Source organism: Megalops cyprinoides, chromosome 3 (genome assembly GCF_013368585.1).
Source record: "Megalops cyprinoides isolate fMegCyp1 chromosome 3, fMegCyp1.pri, whole genome shotgun sequence".
Taxonomy (NCBI): domain Eukaryota; kingdom Metazoa; phylum Chordata; class Actinopteri; order Elopiformes; family Megalopidae; genus Megalops; species Megalops cyprinoides.
The window spans coordinates 33156033-33177949 of record NC_050585.1 but is presented as its reverse complement, the minus strand read 5'-3'; the positions used below and the strand labels follow the sequence as shown (position 1 = coordinate 33177949).

At 43.5% G+C, this 21917-nt stretch overlaps 1 protein-coding gene across 1 annotated transcript; it reads left to right on the top strand.

The window, feature by feature from the left end:
• The first annotated feature begins 1722 nt into the window (after nucleotides 1-1722).
• si:ch211-114c12.2 (uncharacterized protein LOC336578 homolog) lies at nucleotides 1723-12309 on the top strand. Its single transcript, XM_036524651.1, has 10 exons — nucleotides 1723-1943; nucleotides 2703-2764; nucleotides 4449-5210; nucleotides 5551-6231; nucleotides 8697-8866; nucleotides 9405-9513; nucleotides 9994-10060; nucleotides 10300-10416; nucleotides 10506-10627; nucleotides 11534-12309. Coding segments are annotated over exons 2-10 (2070 nt in total). The 5' UTR covers nucleotides 1723-1943; nucleotides 2703-2723; the 3' UTR covers nucleotides 11535-12309.
• The last annotated feature ends 9608 nt before the right edge of the window (nucleotides 12310-21917 follow it).

The window sequence follows — 21917 nt, the reverse complement described above, 5'->3', positions numbered from 1 at the left end:
AACACAGCTGATTTAAATGAGTTTGTTATTAAGCAGCTTCAGGAGTTCATAACGAGTTGATCATTTGAATCATCTGTGTTGCAACAGGGAGAGATCTTAAACATGCAGGATAAAGGGTCCTCCAGGAGAGGTTTGGTAAACGCTGCATTTGATCACACCTGATTTCAGCCTTCAAGATCGCTGTCGGGGAGGATCTGAATGTTATCTCTAACACAGGGGTGTCCAAACCTCTCCTGGAGGGCCACTTGTCCTGCATGTTTCAGATCTCTCCCTGCTCCAATACAGCTGATTCATATGATCAATTCGAACGAACTCCTGAAGCTACTGAATAACAAACTGATCATTTGAATCAGCTGTGTTGGAGCAGGGAGAGATCTAAAACATGCAGGACAAGTGGCTCTCCAGGAGAGGTTTGGACACCCCTGCTCTAACAGAAAGACACAATGCATTTTTGCCTGTGTTAGACCTTGGCTGAAGTACAGCCTGATGCATTGATCAATAATGGGTGCCCTGACATTTTCAGCTTAAATCAGTTGCTACAGTTGTCAAGATGTCATGGCACTCCTGATCTCTGATAAACATTATAAGTAATAAGAGGAAACGGCCTTTTGTTTTCTCGAGATAACGAAATAATTAACTCGTGATCTCGAGATAACGGCATTAAATAATAATTGCAAGCACGGCCGTTCTCGGCTTCCGTAGATCACGGTAAAGGAGCAGAGCAAGATTATTATGTGTTGTAGATAAAGATACTGTTAATTTATATATATATATATATATATACACATATAAACATGTCAGAGCGAAGGCGCATGTAAAGCTTTCACTTAGTTTAATGCTGTAGGAAGCCAGGGTTCACTCAGCATTATTGTAAAAGGGAAGAGACAGAGAAACAGAAAATTGCTTGACTCATTTGAAAATGCGTTGGTTAAGATGTCAGACAAGGACTGGGGAAAAACGAAGGTGGTTCTGAATGGGGAAGACGTTTTGGCGAAGCTCCCAAAAGAAAATGCAGACTGCATATCTTCTCACTTGACATGGACATGTCGTGATTAATAAAAAGGTCTACAAGATTTTGGGGAAAGAGATATACAGCACAGTTCTGGTTTGAGTAAGCACACATCCTGTTGACTAAAAGGAAAGCAACACTACCACATGCCAAATGATAGATATACTAAGAGGAAGATCTCAATTAAAATATGTACGAAATCACAAGTAATCAGTGGGCTTTTCAAACAATAAATTTATAAATAAATTAAATATAAATAAGTCATTATAAGTTAACATCACACCCAAGATTAGAAGTCCACAGATGGGATGGCTGAAACGCATATTATTAGGATATGATAATGTTAATCTTTCCTGTTAGTTTTGATCTGTTTCCGGGTTTGCTGTGGAGCTGCTGCATTTGAAGTGCTCTGAATGACAGCGGCAGATGAATATCCTTCATGTAATGCGAGAAGTATGTGGCCTTGTGCTGAGGACTGGTCTCACTCGACCAGTTTGGTTGCTCTGCAGTAGAGACCTTGGGATCAATGGCCCTGTTGACATTTGGTTTAAAAGGTGTGTGCGTCGTATCACTTCGTATAGCATTGCAAAATGCCAAAGTGATTTGCAAGCGCAACTCAACGACAAAATCATTACAAGTAGAACCATCAGAACCTATTTTACTCATACGTCACATTCTGCACATGCACATGCTCTGTCGGATTTGTACAGATACATAATACGGCTGCGCCCAAACCCGTAAGTGAACTAGGGAAGTGGGTGAACGACTTTGTTCTTCACGCGACAACGTCAAACATCCACCGACTGGGCACGGTCAACTACGTCACTTCCTGTATCGACGATTGTCGACGATTGATTCTTGTGCTCAGCAGTTGTTTGCAAGAGGAGTTTGAGTTCATGCAGTGGTGAACTTTAGCCGGGGATCTTCAGGAAATGTAACTAACTCAGTCATTTTACTACTCGCTACTATATGACGTGTTAATCTAAACAGGTTACAGTTATAATTTTGCCATTTCACTAGCAGAGGGACATTATTAGCTAACGTTACTCCATACGATAGCGATAGCTAGCTGTACTGCCTGAGACTGTTCGAAGCGTTATTTGTTAAGGTACGGGGAATACTGGGTTTATATATTGTAGTTGGAATTCTTTTTGGAATCGGCAGCTAAAATTACCAGCTAACATTAAGAGCATAGGTTGTATCTAACGTTTGGCTGTTTGAGGCCTAATTCGTTAGCTGGCTATCTACAATGATAAGGAGACATTTTGCCAGCAGTCGAGATATGCGGAATGTAAATGGGAAAACTAAACTGGAAACGTTATGTTCATGGTTTTAAAGATGTAATTTTGTTAGCTGTGTTCTTTCGGTTACGGGCCTGCATTACGTATGTTTATCTGCCTAGTGGAAAACTCCTGTTGGGCTAGTCTGGTTAGCCAAAGAAATGCTGCGTGGTTGTCTGGTGACAGGCCAGCGTTAAGTTGGCAACTTGATACCTCGCTCGTTTCTTTCAGATGATGTTTAAGTAACGTAGGTATTTCATTGTTTCCATTTGATCTAGCCAGCCAAGAGAACAAGATAACGATATCGATTGATGTAATTTAATGAAGCTGTTCGAAAACAGCGTAGCCACCTTGAGATAATTGTTAAAAGCGTGTTGTACTTGATAGCGAGTTTGCTCATTTCTTTCACCTAGAACAAAGTTGCATGCATCAAGATGGTCAGGCCATACTCTGGATCTCCTCGTCCAAAACACAGGTGAGGAATTTTAACGGAGCTGTTAACGTGTATGTCGGTCCGGGAGTCTTGCAATGAAGCCGGATTAACTTGTTTTAATACTGTATACCACCTATCTCAGTAATGTTGTCCTGCAACGTTTAGCCTGTCTTATTTGAGTCGTTCGTGGCATGACGAAAACAGTAACGACTAAACCTCGTTAGTGTCTGTAGTCTCAAACGGCTTTTAATACTTTAAATTGTGAGTTAAAGAGTTTAAACTGATCCTTTGTCGACCGTGCTTGTTGATTCTTAATAACATGCCGAACAATTTCAATACAGTTGTCAATAGAAACTAGAGCTTTGCCCTGTTAAGTCACTTGGATGTAACCCTTCGAAAATCAATGTAAAAGAAATGCCAATTTGTAACTCATTAATAGTTTTATATTTTGTGTAAATCAGATAAACTTACAATGAGTCAGGCATTTGTAATACTCAAGTACACTGAAAAAAAATGAAATTAAAATAAAAATCTCATTTTAAGATTGACTTCCTAACAAATGTGCAGTTACAGATTGGCGCAGGGATGTACTGTTATTGTTGTGCTTCAAGTAAAAGTCACTGTCTACACAAGTTCTGTTAACCCATGGATACACAGATTTGCCATTGATCAGAGTAATCTCATACATTATGGAGGGGCGGGGGTAGTAATCACATCATTTACTGATGATTACATCACTGGAACTCTAAATAACATTCTCTTTGTTTTTTTGTCTAATGGCTGTAAGCCCAAAATCAACGTTCAGTCCATGAGGGTGTGACATCTTCAATTCCTGTTTTCTTTTTTTGCATAAGATTTGTCACAAGGACATAATCAAATAGATTATGCCTGTTTTTGTACTGAAAATGACTCCTTTGACAGAGGTTTTTACTGTGCTGGTGTAGAGTCTGCATTCCTCCAGTGTAATATAACTTAGTAACTTAGTAATATAGTAGTTTAACTTTATGTTAATATTCATAGGTAAAAGGCAGTAATTAAAAAAAATAAATGAAAAAAGCTTCAGTATGTGTAGATCTCAAAACTGATCCTCTCAGATATGGAGATTAAAATGGTGAATGCTAGCTGTCAGCTGTAGTCTTGTGTTGTGTTAATGAGAGTTCTGGTGTGGGATGGCATTCTATTGCAAGGACAAATTGAGGCATGCCATCAAATAAATTGCAGCACTCCACATCATCCAAGGGTATTATCCAGCTCTCTCATGCTAAGCAGTCATTGAGTATGGTTCAGTGAAGTCATAGCACACTCTCTGTTTGGCAGTATTAGTTAAACGAATATCTGAGTGTTGTAAACATCCTCATTGGTAAAAAGGTAAGAAGACTATTGTCTGCCTTCACAGGATATCAGTATTTAAGATGAAATGTATATTGACATGGATAGCTCATGCAAACGTCAGGTATTTGTTTCATTACCTGTTTAATTACTGTTGTTTTTGTGTTGTGTAGTAATGGTGAAGCACCCCCCACCCCCTGGTATGCATAAACTTAAGTAATTTATTTGATCTAATGTACTGATACTTAACTGTCACCCACGGATATTAATAGCAGCAGTAACTGTACAAAATTTTGTCAAGCAAGCCAATTCAAAAGTTCACTGCAGCTATCAGTTAGGGGTAGGTTATTGTTGTTTTTTGTTTGTGTCCTGAATGCTATTTGTGTTTGATGTGCAGGCTGTTCTCCCACTCCTTTGGCTCCCAGGAGCCCCACAGCAGAATGGAGCATGCAGATCATTATGGCTCCCACTCCAGGGATCAGAGGGACTTTCGTGGCGCTCTTGTCAAGGCTCCTGGCTGGAGGGAGCCTAGAGGCAGTGGCCCCCCGCAGGGCAGAGCCCCCCATTTTGTGAAGAGGCCCCGCCTTATGGATGAGTGGAGAGAACCAGTTCAGCACTTTCATCGACCAGCAGCCCATTGGCAGCCCCAGCCTCAGGGGCGCTTTGATGACTACGCCTCCCGGCCTGACCGCCTCTCCCCAGATCCCCACCGCAGCCACCGGAGGCTGTCTCCGCCCAGGCAGAGCCACTCGCCCCCAGCCCCTCACCGGCAGCCCGCGCACAGCCCAGTGCATGGACCCCCAGCCCACAGGAGGCCCTCCCCATGGGAACGCTTCCCCAGACCACACCCTGGGCACAGGCCCCCCTCGCCCCACCACTTCCATGGCAACATGAGGCCGCCATCTCCCATGGCTCACCATGGTCCTTACAGGGGCCCACACAGGCGCCCAGGCCCTGCTGCAGAGCAGGACAGGAGCCGGGACCACGGGTCTGGCAGGGAACACAATCCCGGAGAGAGCCGGTTCAGTCGCCTGGCACGCGGGGAGCGCTGGAACGGGACGGAGGGCTTCAGTCGACCCCGATCCGGGGAGCGAAGATTCTCCAACTCTCCCCAGAGGAAGTCCCAGGAGTTTCACAGTAGGATCTCATATCCAGAGAGGTACAGGAGCGAAGCAGCAGTGCAGGCTGGGTAACAGGGCAAAATCTAGGCCTCACACATACATGGGGTGCAGAGTAACTGCCACAGTGGCAGTTCCTTTGGGAGAGGGTTAATTACGCAAAGCGGCCTGGTGAAGTAATCACCTGGTGCCTCGGGGGATGAGTTCTTGATAAAGAGATAAAGCCCTACTGGCCTGCCAGTACAATACAGGGGAGGAGTGTGTTCTGGCATGTGGGGAAATGGGTGAAGCTAGCATGGGCATGTCTCCCTCTGGCCCATCCTCAGGCTGCCAGAGCTACAGTATAACCAGGTGTTTGTGTTCTCTGTGATGGATGTGTAGGTTGTCCACTGAGCGAGAGGCCAGAAGGCACAGTGAGAGTGAGAGGGAGATGGAGGAGGGCAGACGCAGCACAGAGTGGGGGGAGGAAAATAGCCCCCACCGCCCATACCGATCGCCCAAATGGAAAGCGGGCTCCCCCCCTTCCTCCTCTCCCAGATTCCACCAGCACCACCACCCCCAGGAGAGGCCCGCTGGGCGACCGATGAAGAGGAAGCATCTGGACAGCAGGCCGCACCCGGAGAGCAGGCCGCCCCCCGCCACCCAGGAGTTTGAGCACTGCCCCAAGCGAATGCGGAGGGAGACGCCCCAACGCTTCCACACTGCCAGAGGCTACGGAGGCCGCGCCCTCTCGCTCAAAGACAAGAGCCGCCTGCTGAAGGGAAGGAGGCTGAGGGAAGCGTCAGAAGCAAGGCACAAGGTGTCCCCTGTGCAAGCCCCGAAGCTGAAACGGCCCAAGCCGCAGCTGCAGAAGGAGGAGGAGGACCAGCGTCCATCCATCAGAAAAGCCCAGCCGGCGGCCACAGTGAGGAGTGAGCAGCCCGAGGCAGCCAAGGCTCGGGCCCTGAAGAAGAAGAGCGTGAAGAGGGTGCCTCTTGCTCCTGACACCACAGCTCACACTGAGGGAGAGACGGAGACGCTCACCATCAAGGTGGACACACGCCACACCCTGACCACTCACAGGTACGGTATTTCCTATAGTGCTAGAGGCAGGGCATGAGGCTGGTTTGAGAAATTCAAGCTTTTTCCTGTGTCGTTTAACTGACGTGTCCAGAACAAGGAAGATGGCGTCAACTGAGGTTTTCTCAAGGTGAGGAGGAATGCAGGTCATCCTGTCATCATGTTTCGCAGCTAAATTATCTCTTATATGGGATGTCTAGCGGAAAAAAGTCAACAGTCATCAAGATGTTAGGTCCCAGGAGATTAGTTTTTTTTGTTTTGTTTTTTGTTTTCCCCCACGTATCCGGTGTGAGAGCAGAGTGCTGAATTTACCAGGAAGGGCATGGGATGAATACTAAATGAAAGAGGAAGGAGCACATTCATCTTTCATCCTTCCCCTCTACTTCAGAAAACCACTTACAAAATGACACAGAACCCATTATTGAGGCAGAGAGCCCCAGGCTGAGAACAGTAAACAACAGCTTGCATATTCGGGAAAGAACATAACCCAGTCAGAGTGAAACGCTGTCTCTGAGGAGTCACAAAGGAGGGGGAAGGTCTTCTGCAAGCTTTTCCTCTCCTGTAATAGACGTGCCTTATGGCCTTGACCGTGTCACTGCAGGAAGTCACCATATTACTGCAGGAAGACTCCACAAAGCGGAACCAGTCTGGAACCCAGTCTCACCCCTAAGAACCATGTCTGACTGACGAGCATAGTAGAGAATAGTGTCGAATATACAGAGGAGCATAGAGAAAAGGAAAATAAGTGTTCGTAGTCTGGATAAGAACCTCTGAGGACAGAAGACCAGCCTGTAAGTAACTGCCATGCCCAGGAACTTGAGGACCTTTAGCAGCACCTGACTATTACGCCAAGTATAACATCTCCATGAGTGAAGGACAGACCTTGACTGCTAAGATCTGCAGCCTCTTCAGGACCAGCATGCGTAGGACCTAAGAGAGATCATTATTATCATGCCCTACTGAAGGACACGGGAAGATAATGTCTGAAGTAAACATGTGGCCAACTGTGCGCTAATCAGACTGAAGAGGCTGAACACATCAAACCCAAATTTTGGGGGAAAAAAGAAATTAAAGCAAGTGGTGTTTCAGCCTCATGTGGGCATGACTGTGGAACTGTGGGCATTGCTGTGGAAATTTCCCCATCAAGTGAGAAGATCAGAATATGAAGCTGACAGGAGATGATGTGATCCAGCATTGGTACTTTCCTTTGGAGATGAGGGCATCATACTTTTGGGACAACCAAAGTGGCCTGACAGAAGGTGCTTCTGAAAAGCCGGTCTCTTGGACACTGACACTCCCATTGGCACAGGATGATGACCACACAGCTATCCCAGCTCCTCTGGTCCGAAGCATCTGCATGTCTCCCAGTGCTGGTACTAGAGGTAAAGCAGTAAAATATGGTGCTCTGAGTTTTCTAAACTGGTGCTGGACTCAGTAGTTCAGAAGGCCTGGACCAGAGAATGGGGTTTCCATCCACTGACTAATGTGACAGAAGTTGATGTCCATGAATGTGAGTAAGAGTACTTGGGGAACCGGAGGAAAAATCTCTGGACTGAATGTTGCTGGAAGCACCTGTAGGTTTGACTGCTTTAAATCACAAATGTAAGCTGGGAATTTACCTTTACCAAGGAAATCACTCCAAAACTGTTGTAAGGTCCTTTTAGCTCAAATGAAGCTGATCATCCAGGCGTTATAGCATGTAGGATGCATTGAGGACATCTACTGGGGACATGAATTTGTCTGCTGCAGTACTCCATCCACTCTTCAACAACAGCTTCAACTGCCCAGGATGAAAGAAGATGCAAAGAAATACTGAAGAATCTCCCCTGAGAAGGCAGCCATGTCTCTTGCTGAGCAGAATGGAAAGCACGCAAGTGTCCAAATCATTGTTCCTCAGAGTAACTTGTGCCTCTGAAACTTAATACCAGTAAAGTGGACTCCCTGGATAATGGTTACTACTCTAGAGCACAGCCCCAGTGCATTGTTGGAAATTGGAACAGTGTTTTGTAACTTGCTTCATCGCTTATATGCGTACTGGCCTTTCACAAATGAGCCAAATAGAGGAAAGGGGTCCACTGCGAATCCATGGGCTCTCCCTCATCCAGCTATCTGTGAAATGCTGCGTGTAACTTACAGAAGTGTGGAGACAATAGAATCTCTTAGTAAGTACGCCCTGAATGTTCTTTTGTTTGTCTTTGTTAGCTCTCCTCATTTTTCTAATATACTCGCAAATTCATTTTTGTGCATTGCGAAAAAAGTAAAATCATTAATGTCTTATTTATGAATTGCAGCCAACACATTACAGTTCTTTGTGAAATCTTTTGTTTTTAGTATCATCAAAATTTCATTATTTGTAAAAACAAAAAAGGACAGGACTTGAAGAAAAATGCTATGACTTGCCCAACGTCAGAAAAGTTGTGAAAAGATCTCACCTGCCGATGTTATGCCATACCCTGCTCTGGCCGTAGCTCCTCCCCCTCGGATCGGCAGCTTTCCCGGGATCTTGTCTCAGTGTCCCGACGGGGCCAAGGATCCAGGCCTGATGGGAAAGCCGGCTCTCCCTGGAAGGGCAGAACCCAGAAGACCCAGAAAGGTGACTTTGGCCCAGAACTCATCACTTTAGTCCACCAAGTCAAAGGTAGGTGCACAAATAGAAGAAACGTGTGTGTGTGTGTGTGTGTGTGTGTGTGTTGGTGGGGCTGTGTGTTGCTGCAGATTTATATGAGAAAGCTTTCTGAAATGGACAAAAACAAAGACAAGATTTGTTACAACGAGAAGGAACAATTAGAATTATACGTTTACTCGAGTCATAGCATTGTATACATTTGCGACTTCTTGTGATTCCTGTATATCGGCCTGGTTTCAGTGCTAGTCTCTTCCTTTTACACTGTTCTTTTTTCTGTTATATATCCATTGCTCACATTTCCTCCTTGTCCTGAGTACCCAAATCAGACTCTGCACATATGGTACTGCACTGTATTTACAGCTGTTAGATAGTGGAGAACTTGGGTGTAGATTCTGCATTTTATTCAGGGCAACAATGCTGCAGTTTAGTGGTATTGCAGACTCCTAAAGAAACCTTACCTGCTGTTCAAGAGACAATTCTTCTGTATGGATGCTTTGACCTGTGATTTCTGCTCATCACCCTCCATTGCGCTTCCTCCCCTGTCCTCCAGAGAGCTTCTTCAGTTCCCATGGAAACATCACATTGAACGAGCGCTTCTCAAAGCTGCAGGAGTCCTCCTCAACCCGTGACCAGAACAGGCGGTACTGCGGCCTAAAGAGGTAGTCCTACACACACACACACCCGTTTACACTTCTTTGTGTATATGCACGTACACACTCTTATCATATATGTACATGTGTATGCTCATTCATTCAGACTTAAACTCATTTACATACCAGTACACAAACGTAATGCACATAAAAATATTGGTAAACAGACAGACATTCAAGTACTTAGAAAGAAGGGAGGTTCTTGCCATTTGTTGATTTGTGGTGCGGTTGAGTATTACAGTAGTTACAGGTAACGCTTAGTTTTCTAAGCACGTTATTTAATAAATACATGTGTTAGTCCCCTATCTGCATTATTAATGACTCTTTGTGGAATTGCCCTTTGGTAGTAATCCCAGACCAATTTCCTGTGAAGGGCAGGGGTCCTCTACACTCCTGCTCATGTACTGAAACATAAATAAGTACATACACACGATCATAATTTCACAGGCTTGCGCGAGGATGAATTAAGCCCTGTTCGTTTGATTTTAGACAAGTTGATGTACCCTTGCTGAACCACAAGACAGTCAAACCTGTGAAGATAATGGGACCACCCCAGGTAAAGAAGTGTACAGTGATGCAGGTTTTTTTGGGTTGGATGGGGGTTGATTGGCCTTCACTGTCCTGAATGTCAGAAGGAGACGCTTCTCTGAAAACGATCACCTGCATGCTGCATATATATACAAACTGTTTACATTGGTACAGTGTAAAAGCAGGGCTATCATTTCAAAGTATGAGGGTGATACTACTGCGCGCTCAGTATGTAGTTGGTAACGCAGGTTTCTGTCTTCATTTTAGAGACCCAGCCTCCGCCCCTCCAGTCCTGGACGGAAACAGCCCCACATCCCTCGCAGGCCCTATGCTGAGGCTCCGGGACATATCAGCCGCTTCGGACATTTCCGGAGGCCGCTGATGGTATGTGTTCGGCATGGCTGCAAGAACCAAGGATGTGGGGTGTGGTGATGACATGTGCTGTGGCCTGACAACCTTTCTCCCCTCGTTAGGCAAGCCTTGTACCTCGCCCCCCGTTCCAACAGAAGCCGGGCTTCAAGAAGAGCCAGAGCATAATGTCCAAGTACCGGCACCTGCAGGCACTACGGCACAGAGGCCCCGCTCATCGCCACTAGTGAGTGTGCCACTCCGCAGCCCTCACTCCCTGACTGACTCGCTCATTCAGTCACATACACACTCGACTCTCCCTCCCATTCACTCACTCCCACATGTCCTCATTGAATGTGTATCACCAGTATGATAAGGGTTCTGATAGCTGCTCTTCCTGCTTGGATCATGAACTCACAAATGGAAGAGTGGTAGGACCCACCACCTCAGTTAGATAGGAGGGCTATGACTGAGTAGTTATCATAATTCAGTGGATGTTAAAACCAGGAAAGGAAATGCCAATTTTAAATTACAGCTAGCTTGTTCACTTGTCTGTTTGATGCGGAATGAGTAAAACTTGAGAACTAGTCAAACAATTAAACTTTACTGCTCTGTGCTGTTTTGTAACACACTGATCACTTCAATGATGATTTGAGAAATGAAGATGAAGGCCAAACCAAGAAACAAGAATCTGTGTTTAGCTGTATGTAGTAGGCGTACCTAAATCAAGATCACCGAGACATGCTACAGGAAAAGGCTGCTGAATATAGTTCTCAGTGTGTCGTTGGTCATTTATTTGGCTGCAATAAAGCTGTTTCTAGGGCTGTTGGTAGGGCAGTTGTACATATACATAAATATTCCTACCATCCCCAGTGCATGAAGTCTGTCTGCTTTGGGACTTTGCACAGCATCACACACAGTTTTGTGACATTCTCCACTGCACCGCACATTGTCTTTTCTCTGCACCTACCCTGCCTGTCCTTATTTTGAAGCAGCACATTAAAATTGTCATGTACAACTGAGAAAGTTGTAATATGCCGCCTCTGTTTACGCTGCACTGTTGATGTGTGTGATCTCTGTGTAGCCTAGGTAATGTGTGTTTTTTGTCTGTAGTGGTGTAATCTTTAATGTCCTTTGTCTCTGCTCTGTGTAGAGGAGTGAATGGGGGACCGGAGGACAGAGGGGACATAACACGTGGGGTGCACCATATGATCAGCCTTGCTACGTTCTGCCATCCCTACGAAGGACCCGTCTGCGCAGAGCAGCCCGCCTGAGGAAACTGGGCAGGCTTTACCCAGGGAGCATTCTGATATGAGAACGAACAAGAACACTGCCTTCGCGGCCCGCGTTTGTCCTGGTGTGTCGGCATTGCAGTGGGTTTCCTATCCATCATTTAGAGGTTGTCCAAGGGTAACGTCCTTAGCACACAGTTGGTATCTGTAAATACAGTTTAGGTTTCTGTGACAGAATGAGTGGATTATATTAGAATTGTGTGTTAATGTAATTAAAACTATTAAGTGATTGTTTTTATGTCCTGTGGTGTGGAAATGGGCCTAACTAAAAACTTCATGTTGTCGTTTTTCCATTTTACCCTTAAACTATACCATGCTCTGGGTGCCAGGGGTGTCTTTTTGTTTGTACCAAGTCATCATGTTAATGGATTGGGAAGTGTTTTTAGTTTGCTGCTTCTGTACTTATTTATTTTTGATTTGTTCAGAAAAAAAGGCTTTTGTTTATATGTTTCTGTGAACATTTTCATTACCTTATTTCAACTCCACAAAGCGCCTTGGTGTTCTGCATGTAATCTTAAAGGTAGGTGGTTAAAAATTAAAGCAGTCATATTTTTCAAATGAATTTCTGAAAAAAAGTGTTAAACCTGTGGTAGTTATTCACACCGTTCATCGTGAGTATTTGGATAACAGCTAATTGCAGAACTGAAATCCCTCTAAAAGTTGGTGTTTAGGCATATTCAAACCATCCAACTGGAGTTATTTTTCCATTCAAATAAAGTAATATTTACATAGACTGTACAGTGTGAAAAGAGATGAAAGCTTATAAATCGGAGGTAACCTGAGGTAGTGCGGAGACCTCAGGAGACTTCCTAACTTCCCTGTTTAAACCATAGGATTAAAAGGCTTTGAATGAATCACACTCATCCACATCATGAAAGTTGAGGAAAATGCCAGCTATTAGAATTTTCCACACTTTAGTGTTAAATTGGTGTTTAGTGCTTCTGTGAGTTCAGGCACTGCACTCCACATATCAGAGACTATTACACGCACTGATGTCATGGTCTAATTATGAAGTATTATGAATCATTTGCTTGGCAGACACCAGTGGAGCTCAATTTGTGCAGAAATTCAAAAGAGTTGTTAAACAAGACAAATGCAAAAGAAATTAGCTAGTGGGGAAAGATATGTCAGAATGGACAAATAATTGTTAGTCAGAAAGAGTGAAAGAGAAATCTCATTGTTCAGCTTTGGAGCAGGGTGTTAAATTGTGGGTGTGTTACATGCTAATGGCTCAATTAAACAGCAAGAACAGAAGAAATTAATGGAGAAAATGAACTATTGCATAACTTGTTTTGCAAAAGCAATATGGCCATGACCTCAGTCTTGCCTGAACATCAAAAAACACATGTAATTGGCTAAAATCTATGTGTTGAGTAGCCTTCATGTTGTATCTGGTAAATTTTCCAGAGGTTCCTGTAGAAATGTCACAGATAAGGGTCAGCACACCACCGTTGTGTCTCTCTGTGTTAAGGCAGATAGAAGATACTGATTCACCATCAATGTGCTGCCACTATACCTAAACACTTGAAAATGAATGAAAGAGGTTAAAGGCAGAACGATGGATACCAATCACCTCTCTATCTAGTTGACTGATTAGTGCCATAGTACCGTAATGATAAAAAAAAAAAAACTTTGTCCTATACCGGACAGTTTGGTTCTCATTTCATTAGATGAAAAGTTTCATTTGTATTAGGACAAATAACCAAATGTTATGGTTGACAGGTTGGTATTCTATAATGTTCTCTCCACACATGATCAGCTAAGACACTAAAACTTGTGAAGCACACCACTCTTCTCACTTTATGGATGTCTATAATTTTTCAATAAATAAGATTAGATTAGGTCGATGGCTATGATGCCATCATCCACTTTAGCTGAAGCAAAACCATCCAGAGGACTATACCCATATCAGCCTGTGTTACTCCAGTAACCCCATGTTTCCTACAGGCAATAGTTTCTGTAATCTGGAAAGAAATGGGTACAATAGCCTGTTTGTGTTTTCACAAAGTTTAAATAAATGGCAATATTCTTACAATCAATCAACAGGTATTGTTTCTGGAAGGATCAATATAGCAGGAGAAGAGAATTGATAAGATCCGGCATTACCAGACAAGATATTTTGTCAGGAACCAGCCCAATCCATACAGACTGCCAGTCATTTGCTACCTGAACCAAAGAAAGAAACTGGAGACTTCTGATTTCTTCTCTGAAAGCAGGTGCCTCAGAAAATCTCCCCAGTGTACTGTGCCTCTGTACTGAACAATACTGTCAAAAGTCTCGAAAAAATACTAAAGGGTCTTTGGAAGGGAAAAACCCAATAGAGTCTCCAAATGATGGTTTCTGGGAAATGCAGAGCATCGCATTTCTCAAGACACTGCCTAAAAATCATTCTGTCTCAACTACAAGTACTGAGACGTCTTCCCTTTCTGAAAACAGATGGTCTCTAGGATTGGTTAGAGTTACTTGAGAGTTACTCTAACCTTGGCCCTGTTCACAGGAGGTTTGTGTTGTTATTAATATGTCTAACCAAGATTTTGTTTACCTCCAGGAAGACTCCTGGATGTGTCATAAAGATCAGCAAAACATGCTTTTATATCTCAAAATGATTGCACTTGTGTCCAGAAAACTAGGAGTTCTAACAATTATTCAATGGGCATTTTTGATAGAGGATAAAAGGGCAAAGAATCTTTTGGGGAAATGTACTTGGAGCTGCAGTTTAAATGCTCAAAGTCACTAAAAGATGTCACAAATTCAGTGGACTGTTGATCTAATTTTGTTGTATTTTAAATCACGTCCTTTAAACACGTCTGGGGGAAAATGTAGAAGGGTTTTATCTATAGGGTAATTAAAGGAGTGGCTCAAAAAAGGCTTACCAGGAGGGGAGCATGTGATGGCTTTCACACAGGATACCATAAGCTCCTCATGTCTTTAGTCTGTTCCTACAATAATTGCTCTGCCTGGCCCAATAATAAAAAGAAGCCCTACCAGTAGCCTTCCTCTCTTGCAGAAAGGAACAATATCTGGATTAACTAACAATCCCTCTGTTCCTCTACATTGTCTTCTCTGACACAGCTGCTGTGCTGCTATGATATAAACCGCACCACATCTGTCAGAACTTTATTAGGCTATTGTCAGGCACTAAATTAAGTAGCTCCTCTGCTATTTTAGTGTAGTGCAGTTGCTTGTTTCCCCCAGCTATATGTAACCAACAGTTCATGAATGAGATTTCATAGTTAAACAAGTGTTTGTGGCTTGCGTATCTTCAGCTGAATGACATTTTGGTGTCACGTTTCTTTTTCATTTTATTCATTTTATTTTTATGAAAAAAAAAAACTACAGTTGACACGAACATGGGTAATTGCTGTCTGGTGAGGCTATTACGGTGACATGGCACCCTGGAAGGACAAAGAGCTGTTGTAATCTCTAGCGCTACACTGAGAAGGATTGCATGACAGAGGTCTGGGTTTTCAGTCAGATTGACAGTACTGCTCATTTTGCTGAACCACCCTGTATGCATGTGACCAGTGGGGGGAGATATAAGTCTGCATGAAAATAAATTCAAGCGTGAAAATCTGCATAGATAATGCAGATCTCCAAATCAGAGGGAGGAGAGATGTGTGAGTGTCCAAGAGTGAGCAAGTGTTTACTTGTCAGCGTGTGTGTGTATGTTTTTTTTTTTTTTTTTTTTTTGGGGGGGGGGGAGGGGGGGCTCACACCATCATGTGGTCTATCAGCAAATGAGCTCAACAAACACTGCATGAACTCATCATAATAGCAACACATACACATATACACCTGCTCTGTTTACCTTTGTTCTTGCATGGTAAGATGCTATACATTCTACATGGCTTGCTATACTTGTTTATCCTTTTAATATTTGGATCCACTGGGGTTTGTTCTTGTTGCTGTGCTACCCAACACATTCTGTGTACTGTTCTTGCAGCTGCAACATTAAGTGGCAACAGAGATATTTTTCAGTCTTTCCCATCAGGACTGATTTATTGTGGCAGCTCTGAACCAACACTGCATGCTTTTCAACAGTCATGTGATTCCAATGAGGCAGGTCATTGCATTTTGCTCTCCAAGCTTTATTTATGGGGGGCTTACCTGCCTGCTCAGATGGAAAGCCCATTCAATCTCACACCCAGCACTACTTCAGAAAATGAACTTCAGATTTTGAAGTTTATTTTTTATTTTGGTTTTGAACAGTTTACCATCAACAAACAGTAAATATAAAAAGTTTCGCGTCTGCTTCGTCGAGAGAAGACGAGTAAGGTAGAGTTAAGGAAGGCCATGTAAAGTTGCTATACCACATCTCTCAAGGTGTAATCTTTGCAATGTATCTCATCACAGCTGCACAGATCAATATAAAAGGGGAAATGATGCAGACTGTGAGAAGATGGCAAAATCTTTTTTTATCAGAACAACAGCTGTCCTCCCAGGGTGCAGCTTGCTGCCAGGACACTCATTGCACCTGTGACACTTGACAGGAGTGACAATTGGTCATTTACAGAGAGAGATCAACGTGCAACCCACAGAATGCAACTGGTTACACTCTGACTGCTTAAACAACTCTCATTAACTCTCATTCTCATACCAACAAGCTGGTATGTTTGCTGGGCTTCATCCTTCATGGCCTCTGACAGGTTAAACTCCACTAACAGGCATGTGGTTTTGCCCTTGGAGGGGATTACAGCTAATTATGAATCCTCTCTTCAACGTAGACAAAGAGGTACAAGAAAGTCATTAGTTAAACAAAGCAGGAGATTTTGATAAAACCAAGTATCCCTTCATGCTCTGATATGTATCTCAGTTGTTCCACCCCCTATCTCTGAAACACAGACAGCGCAGAACCATATACACATGGCGTGAAATGCTTTGATCTCAGAAACAGTCTTCAGGGCATATTTGAAAAAATAAGCCAATGATGCAATACTGTACACTTGAATTTGAGCTAATTCAGATTAAGGCACGGACCCTTTTTTGGGGGGTATCGACCCTTTCTCGTGTGGCTTTGTGCTCACCTGTTGTGCATGCACACACGGAAGGTTTGGTAAAAACACTTTTGCAGTTTGACTGTAAATACAGTATACAGTGAGGGTTGTTTGCACACAAAGGCGTGCAGGTTTTTGAGGAGTTTCATGTGTTCTTGGATGTTGACAAGTGCCTATCAAGCCTGATGTATCAGCATTGTTCATAGAGCATTGATGGTAGGTTTTCTGCAGATTTTTTGACCAAAGTGGTGTCTGTGTTGCCCTTGCAGTGTGAGCTTGGAGCGCTGTGGCTGCGCTGTTGATTAGTATTCCCCCTCTCTGAATCTCCCTCTGACTGCTCATCTCCAGCGTTCCCGTCGAGCGCTGGGGCTGGTGTTAAATTAAATTCCTGCCTCGCTCACTGTGCCTTTCTCCTGCGTGTCACTCAAACAGAGCCTGTGTCCTGCGCTGCCATGGCGATTCCCTCCAGATTACCCACAATAGCACTCGGCTTCACTCAGTGAGCTTGTAGGAGTATTGGATACAGTGTCAAATTGCCCATTAAATGAGAAACACCTCTTCTGAATCTGAAGGCTGAAAAAGCTTTATTCATAGGTGAGAAATATAATAATCACAGTCCAATATTTCTCTTCACCCACTCATTGTTAAATATAAACTCAGAGGAATATGAACGTTTTTCTAATCTGGGAATTAGGTCACTATTAGTAGGAGTGCTGTTACAAAAGCTTTGTTTAGCACTGGCATTTACCTATACAGACAATCTTTCAAAACATTCATTAGTCTCCTCTGTCAGCTATCAAATTCATGCTATATCATCAAACCTTCTGTTCCACCTGTTGTGGCATCTAACAGAATATGATCTTTTGTGTCATGACTCCTACTACTAGGCTGAGACGCTTGATTTGATATTGGCCCTGCTCTTAGCCTGACCTTCTTGTATGTACTTTTGTAAATTGTTCTGGATTAGAGCATCTGATAAATGGCTAAATGTAAATGTAAACTACACACACACATACATTTATTGACATCAGAGGATCCTCCTCTTACATGTACAGTTACATTCAGTAACCTACCATCTGATCACCTGTTGTTATTGTGAGCGTTTTCTTATTTCTCATTCCACCACCCCCCCTCAATCTGTTACTGATGTCTTAGCCCAACCTATCATGAAGTATTACTGTTTTAATTTTAGCACAGCTGACACACCAAATCTCAAAAATACTTAATTGTTGTTTTATAAGAAGTTTAAACTTTATAATACTTTTTAATAGTATATATTTTTGAGTAGGTGAGCTGGCACCAGCAGTTATAGCTACGGCACTGGGCACAATATTCCTCAGTTGCTTGCCAAGTTAACCCCCAAAGTGAAAATCAGCAGATGCACAGCTATTCCCATTTTAATTGTGATACTCCTGGAACCTTGTTGTGCATACATTTACTGTGCAAGCACACGGCTGCAGATGAGTTTGTTTGACACTTTCACGTCATGCATCTTGATAGGGTTCCTCTCGGGGAGGAAAAACACAACCAAGAAACAGCATGGTGAATAGTGCAATGTGCTGGAGCTGCAGCTGAATGAACTATGTTTCCAGTCATATGCCATACACTGACAAAGAGTGAGTAGTATACAGAGGCCTGACACTCACATTCACTTGCAAAAAGCTGGCCTGATACAATCTTCACAGTGAACATGTTTATTTCTGCATTAATGTCTGAGTGTCTGTGTGCCACCAAGGAGACAGAGAGACAGCTCACTCTACAATCTGATTGGGTCCAACTGTCTCCAGTCGCATTTCTATCATCTGTGTTCTAAATGCCACGCATTGGAGATGGGCCCAATGCTCGCTCGCCTGAGCAATATCACTGAGCTGTTTGGAACACAGAGATGGCAGCTCAGAGTCCTTTACTCTTCTGGAGAACAATAACCTCCAGTTTCCCGTTTTACCTCTGAATTTCGTGATGTGTCCTTCCCTGCGGGCTGGGCATATGCATAGCGGTCTTGCTTGTTATTGTCCATGGAGAAAGAAGACAGAGAGGCAAGCAATGGAGCATAGAATGGGGACAGCATTTTGGGTTAGGCTGCGCTGAGGTCACGCGATATCTTGCATAAGCAGCAGGAGTAAAACAGGTGAAAGCAATGATGGCTCATAAGGATGATATGGGAGAGGAGTGGAGAGGAGTAGAAAAAAGCACAAAGATTCTCTGGGTGGCCTTAGAGAGGCTGTTTTTTTGACCTTATTTCAAAACCTAAAGCTCTTTTAGAATACTCACAATAAAGCAGTGAGAAAGTGGCCATTTGCTTCATCATTATTTTGTTGTTGTTTCTTGACTTTTTCTGAGATTCCACTATTTAAGATTTTGGACAGTTTTGTGTTTGTGTTGTGAACTTGCTATTCACAGGCAGCTTATAAACTACAACTCTGTGGTTTTTATGTTCTCATGCTTCTAATTAACATGTATCTAAAGCAAAACACAGGTCATCAAGCAGTACTCACGACCGGCGAAACCTCGATGCCTTCAGAGGAAGTAGCAGTGGCACTCATTTCCACATTAATTAAAAGTAAATGACAAGCAGCCACAGCTCTTGCTCTTGAGAAGTAACACACAATCCTCGGACTGAACCAGTTCCATGCCCTTTAGCTGCTCATAGCATCATTTTCCAGTTCCCCCAGCCAAAATGATTTTGGTGAACACAGCCAACTCCAGTGGTTGCCAATGTCCTCCTAATCTGCTCCTGTTTGGCCAACAATGAATCTTATGTCATAATTTATGACTCAAGAGTGTGAAAAATGTGGAAGACGTGAGGGGGGAAGGATTAAATCCCTGACACAAACTCATCCTCCACATAAAGACACTCTGCCAGGTTTCCCCAGGTTACTCTTCCATATTGTTTCATAATGCATGGCTATTGTGCAGCGAAGCTTTAGAGACAAAGATAAACGAAAATAAGCAGGTGGGCTGGCTGTACTGGACAATGTGAATTCTGCTCTTGCCATTTTTGAAGTAAACATTGGAACACTGGACCTTCTCAGTTGAGCAACCTGAGAGAGAATGTAAAATATGTTGTCTGCTTAAGGGTAAGCAGTCTCCGGTAGAGCTGTACCTCCATGCATGAACCTAATGGCTGAGTAAACAAATAATGAATGAAATAAGTACTTAGACTGAATGTGATTTGTGATTTTTTGATATTCTAGTGTAGTGATATTATGTTAATATGTTAAGAAAAAATATAACATCATATAACATATTATGAACATTGCAGTGATATGTACAGACTCCAATCTCACAGTACTCCCCTGCTCTGGGACTTGCACTGTATTCACCCTGTGTGATTTATTGCATCTAACCAGGATCCAATCTGGCTGTCTGCAGACATAGGACAGTGATCGCCTCTCGATCTGCCATGCGAATGAAGTATGGATGGGAAGTGTGTGCGTCATACTTTAAATCAGGGGCTTGTTGGGCTCTTATATTATGGAGTGTCCTGTAATTGCCGGGAATTCATCACCTCTCACCAGTGCCCAGCCTGGCTTGCTGAACTACAGAGGGCTGACACAGCTCCTACTCACCTGTCTTGCTCACACATGCCTTATTCACCTGCCTCATCCAGCCATGCTTAAATGCCTGTCATTTATTTGCTGTTGAAAGTCAAGGCCAAGTGACTATAGACCCCTGACGTGCATGACTACATGGTTTAAAAGTGCTGTTGTTCTGGAAAGCCACTTTCTTATTATCACAGAGGTTCTGAGCAACGGCTGTTTCAGAGGGCTCAGAATCATACAGTGTGCACTGGGATGTGTTTGTGTGAAAAAGAATAGTATGGTCTTTTCCATTCCCTTGATGTCTATGCAGTTTTATTTTGGTTCATGATTACTTTTTAACTAGCAATATAAGATTGTTGCTGATATACATTTTGACTAGATAAGTGAAACCTTACTCTCGGTACTTCAATAACAATATCAAAGTTTCTGTTAATGTTTCAGATTTTTGGGGACCATGTCAGATCAGACCAAGAATTTGAATCCTGCTGTATGACCAGCTTTCCTTTTTTATTTTCCATTTATGATTATTCCATCCGAGTAGGTCTCTTGATTGTAATTACTGAGCTGTGAGTAAACGCTGGACTGCCGAATGTACTGGAGACTGGAAAAAGCAGTGGTCCGATTGATGAAGTAGAGAAATGACAAAAAAACATGAGATGTTAAGGAGAATGGCATAAAAGTGTTTAAATAAGTGTGACTAACTGGATTTCATGCAAATACAGGGGCATCGGCAGCTCTTTCATCTGAGTATGCTGCATTACCTATCAGGTTTCGCAGAGGAGGGAGTGGTGTTTGTTCTTTCCCTGAAACTTGGATTATGTGCCACTTCAGTTGATATCAGAGAACTGGGCTGGGCTACAACCTTGGTATGGTCAGGTATCCTGAATGTGTAATGGCCTGTGATCCAGCCTCAGGCCTCAGCCTGCTTGTGTGATCGCTCCAGGATGCAGGAATTGGGACAAACTCCCGTCCCCTCATGTTGCCATATAAACCTCAGCCTGACCTGTTTAGCTGTGCCACACTCCTGCTGTGCTGTTGTGTTGAGACCTGCTGTCCCCGAGAAAGCTTTCCTCCTTGTTCTGATGAGTTGGCAAAGCATTTGCAGAGGGCTTATACCTCGTCATGCCTTGGTGGCTTTGCAGAACTTGTGGGTTATTGCACACATCATATTTACCCTATTCAATGCAGCTCGGTAATTTGATTAAAAGAGACAATATCTCATCCTGGCTTGCCTAGATGAAGCTGATCCTCTGGTCGTACTTCAAAGGTTGCTAAGTGTGTGTACAGGCTGATCACAGTTCTGATACGGAGGGGAAAAAAGCTGCAGGGAAAACCAAAAATAGCAGAGACTCGTTATAAGTACAGCAGAAGGGAGCGGTGTGCGCTGGGGAGGGCAGCATCCTCCATCAGCATCCTGTGGGCCTAAGTTTGATGCGCAATAGAACTCTTGCACACTGCTAATGCAGCATCTCAAGTGCCCCGGGATCCCATTGTGAAAGCCAATACAGCAAATAAAATGCGTTTGATTGAATATAAAGACGGCGGCACTTGTGGTGCATACTGAGCGAGCAGCGTAATGCCAGATGTCAGACCGGCTGAGGGCTGGGGGAGATGTTTTTACTGTTTAATCTCCATCTGCCAGCATCTGGATGCGCACGAGTGAGCGTGATGCGCAGAGGTTACAGATGCATATATGCAGCCTCATTCAG

Excerpts from the sequence above, each read along its gene's own strand:
- si:ch211-114c12.2 (XM_036524651.1), top strand. The coding sequence starts at position 2,724 with ATGGTCAGGCCATACTCTGGATCTCCTCGTCCAAAACACAG. Across the intron at positions 6,232-8,696 it reads CACACCCTGACCACTCACAG|CTCCTCCCCCTCGGATCGGC; the intron begins GTACGGTATTTC and ends CTCTGGCCGTAG. Across the intron at positions 8,867-9,404 it reads TTTAGTCCACCAAGTCAAAG|AGAGCTTCTTCAGTTCCCAT; the intron begins GTAGGTGCACAA and ends CCTGTCCTCCAG.